The sequence below is a fragment of the Vollenhovia emeryi genome, unplaced genomic scaffold (genome assembly GCF_000949405.1).
Source record: "Vollenhovia emeryi isolate VEMERY1.0 unplaced genomic scaffold, V.emery_V1.0 DF939181.1, whole genome shotgun sequence".
Lineage (NCBI taxonomy): Eukaryota > Metazoa > Arthropoda > Insecta > Hymenoptera > Formicidae > Vollenhovia > Vollenhovia emeryi.
Genome location: NW_011967185.1, coordinates 808,755 through 812,594, shown reverse-complemented (window position 1 = coordinate 812,594; position 3,840 = coordinate 808,755). Strand labels below are relative to the sequence as shown.

The window sequence follows — 3,840 nt, the reverse complement described above, 5'->3', positions numbered from 1 at the left end:
GCCTAGTAATGCCCAGTAATGCCGCAAATCTGTACACGACAATGCCTCGGCGGTTTCCCCCTCGACATTTTACGCGGGGAAAACCGCTGATCAAAATCTTGTACACCAATCCACTAATGCCCAGTGGGCATTACTTTATCTTGTTATCTTATTTGATCTTATTTCCCTAGTTTTATCTTATTTTATCTTTATAATGCCCCAGCAAGGCCCAAACTAATGCCCAAAAATGCCCAGTAATGCCGCAAATCTGCACAGCACAATGCCCTCAGCGGTTTCCCCCTCGACAATTTACTAGCGATTGTACTTAGTATACAATTTACTAGTGGAATGTATGGTGAAATTTCAAGAAACTCTTATATAAAATTCTTCAAAGTACCACGTTGCTCCACAACTACATGATTTTCAGGGTGAATTTTAAGAGAAAATTCTCTCCGTGTACGTTTATATCGTACATCACCGTACTTTATCGCCAGGGGCTCGATCACGAATCTTTTTCTCTAGCGCGAACTCGTGAAGAAATTTCATGGGCGAGTTTAATGTTTATCAATGAAGTTTTTTACTTTTCACGACTTCACGCTGGAGACAAAGGTTCATGATCGAGCCCCAAGGAGAAATAAATCATAGGAAAGATTTTATGGTAAAATTGGGCTTAGTGTAACTTCGATCCAGCCCTAATTAACCCAATCATCTAATCCCAATCGACTTGATCAACGTCCGTCTCTACCAATGCAGATTAATTTTAATCTCGGCCCGACTTGCCTCCCATCTTTTTCCAAGGTCCGGTCTACAATGGGTTGTAAGGGCCAGTTTTACAAACGTCGGTTAACTGTTAATCGATTCTCTCTCTTCTTAGATAACAAGATAGAAAAAGGGAGTTGGTTAAATTCTGGTCAACAGTTAGGTCCGATCTACGATTCGTTAGTCGGAACTGTATATCGGTCCTTTTTCCTTCACCCAAAAAGGGTGACAAAGGGCCTGCGTCCACAATGCCCAGAACTTGGCCCAAATTCCGGTTTCGCGAAATGCATAGCCAATCAACTTGCAGCTATTCCATAAAGACCTGTGTCCACGATGTTAGAACTTGGTCCAAATTCTGGTTTCAAGAAATGTGTAGCCAATTAACTTGCAGCTTCTATGGAATAGCTGCCAGTTGATTGGCTACACATTTCTCGAAACTAGAACTTGGACCAAGTTCTAGCATCGTGGACACAGGCCTTAAGAGCTGCAAGTTGATTGACTACGCAGTTCTCGAAACTAGAACTTTGACCAAATTCTAGCATTGCTGACACGGGCCTTAACGACGTTTGTGAAATTAGTCATTGACCGTTAGCGAGAACTACACGTCGGTCCTTCTTCTTCCGCCCAGAAAGAAAGAGACTCAACATATAGTTCTGACTTCCAGCAACCTATTGTAGACCGAGCCTTAAGCCTCCGCTACAATGATTCTCGGTTCTGTCTACAATGGTCGTAGTCGTAGTCGCTCGATAAGAATTGACCAATCGCAGTCGATTATTCTTACGACTACGACCATTGTAGACAGAACCGAGAATCATTGTAGCGGAGGCTTTAAAGCCCAATGTCCACGATGCTAGAACTTGGTCCAAGTCCTCGGTCCGAGAAGCGTGCAGCCAATAAAATTGCCGCTTTTCCGTAAAGGCCACAAATTTCTCAATCCAAGAACTCGGTCCAAGTTCTAGCATCGTGGGACACAGGCCTCGAGAAAAACGTCGCGGCTAATCCGCGCGGACAGAAATGGACGTCGAACCTGATCTCTCTTGTCTGGCAAGTGACGAGATTAGATCGCGGATGACGAAACCGCCGCGGTCTTCTCGCTGCCGCGAGCGATTTCGCGGGTCGAGTCAAGCGCCGATACGAGTTAATCCGGATTCGATCGAGGTCGTCGTTGTTCCTCGCGCGAGACCCTCGGCAGACCCCGTCCCGAGCGGGCCGCGAGACGGGCTTCGGTCCGCGGATCTCACGGCAAGATCAACGTCGGTTTTCGCGCGGGCCAGCGGACACGGGCCGAGAATCGCGGCGCATTTGCGCTCCGTGCCCGTGTCCGCGGAATAAACAATCGATCCGCATCCAACGCAAAACGGTCGACAGTCCCGGGGGGGGCCGTCGTCGTCTCGTGCGCTCCGCGACGCGCACTCACTTGTAGTTCTTGAATATCTCGTTCGTAACCTCGCAGTGATAGACCTCGTCGTCGTCCCTGAAGTCCGAGGAGACGTGGAGCCGTTGGAACGGCTGTCTGCGTAGGAGCGGCATTGCGACGGCGAGCGCGAACTGCGCGGCCCGCGTCCCAAACCGATTCTCTTCTTTTCCTTCCTCTCGTTCTCTTCCTCCGCCGCCTTCTCGACGCGCCGCGAAGATCGGCACCGCGGACGACGTGTGTGCGCGCGCTCTCTTTCTCTCTCTCTCTCTCCCTCCCTCTCGCCTTCGCTCACTCTCTCTCCCTCTCCCTCGCTCTCAAGCGCGCGGGCGCGCGCGCGCACGACGCACGCCAAGTGGCACGGGACGATGGACGTGTACGCGCGGTTGGCGCCAGCGACCGGGAATCCCGACGTCAGGCCGCGGGCCTCCTCGACGCCGATCGGCGCTCCGGTGTCGCGTGATACAGCCGCGCGGCGAATCTCCCGCGTCGCCGCGATCTCATAACAATTGACGATTAGCGCCCGACGATCCCGCTCGACGGCGTCCGACACCGCCGCGTCCAACGCACGGCACGGGTCCCGAGACGCGGTAAACACGGCAAACGACTGCGTACCGTTCCGCTCCGCGCGCGCACCTGGCCAAACCGTGCTCTCTCGGGACGGCCGGAAGCGCCAACGGCGAATGGTACATACGCCGTTGCCAACTTGACGTTTCGCGCGCGGATCGCCGCGCGCTCGCGGGGCGACCTGGGGCGGGCAGGGGCGAACGCCACCCCTCCCGCCCCTCGGGTCCGTTTCTGTCGACGCGCGGATCAGGGGTTTGTTTTCTGTTTAAATTAGAGTAAGGGCCAGTTTCACAAACGTTGGTTAACTGTTAACCATCAGAGTTCAGTCAACGCTCTATCTTTTTCTATCTTGTTCTCTAAGAAGAGACAGAGGATCAGTTAACCTTCGGTTAGCAGTTAACCGACGTTTGTGAAACTGGCCCTAAGACAAACATTATACTTTTTCTCATTCTAGCTTACTGCACTAGTTCACCAGTGCAGGAACAAAAAACAAACCTCAAGCGGGGAGCACACACTTTTGCACAAGTGCGTAAGCGTATGCATAACGAATTTGATTGGTTTACAAGCAAATGCACAAGGAAATGGACCAATCAAATTCGTTATGCATATGCTTATGCACTTACGCAAAAGTGTGTGCTCCCCGCTTCAGCTTCGATCTCGGCTCGGGTTATTTCTTGCGACTTTTGTCTTTCCCTAATGTACGCTTCTACCAATGCGGATTGACTGCAATCTCTTCGGCCTCGACTTAAGCGGGGAGCACGCACTTTTGCACAAGTGCGTAAGCGTATGCATAACGAATTCGATTGGTCTCAGTGAACTCAATCGCATATAAGTGACGCCCTTCTTCTCGTCATTTATATGCGACTATCCAATCAGGTAGTACTAGAAGGAGACAAGGATTCACCCAAACGCACCTCTCTCTCGGCAACAGCCAGAACAATAGATCACTCATTCCAGTATGTATAGAGTTCACTGCCTGCGTATCACCAATCACAGGATCATGCTGATAGAACCGTTTCAATAATTCCGTTGAACTAGTCCTGTGATTGACGATACGCAGGTTACGCTACGCAACTTACGCTCCATGTGAAAGCACCCTTAGCGTTTTTTATTTTCTGACT

At 50.7% G+C, this 3,840-nt stretch overlaps 1 protein-coding gene across 4 annotated transcripts in view; it reads right to left on the bottom strand.

Moving 5' to 3' along the window:
- Window positions 1-2,792, bottom strand: part of LOC105563003 (bromodomain adjacent to zinc finger domain protein 1A) — a 14,992-nt gene extending 12,200 nt beyond the window's left edge. For 3 of the 4 annotated variants that reach the window (XM_012014237.1, XM_012014240.1, XM_012014238.1), the window contains exon 1: window positions 2,156-2,791. In XM_012014237.1, the coding sequence (XP_011869627.1) occupies window positions 2,156-2,268 (113 nt within the window). In that variant the 5' untranslated portion in view covers window positions 2,269-2,791. Of the gene's footprint in view, window positions 1-2,155 lie in introns of all 4 variants that reach the window. The other variant, XM_012014239.1, reaches the window with a different exon arrangement.
- Window positions 2,793-3,840: the final 1,048 nt, after the last annotated feature.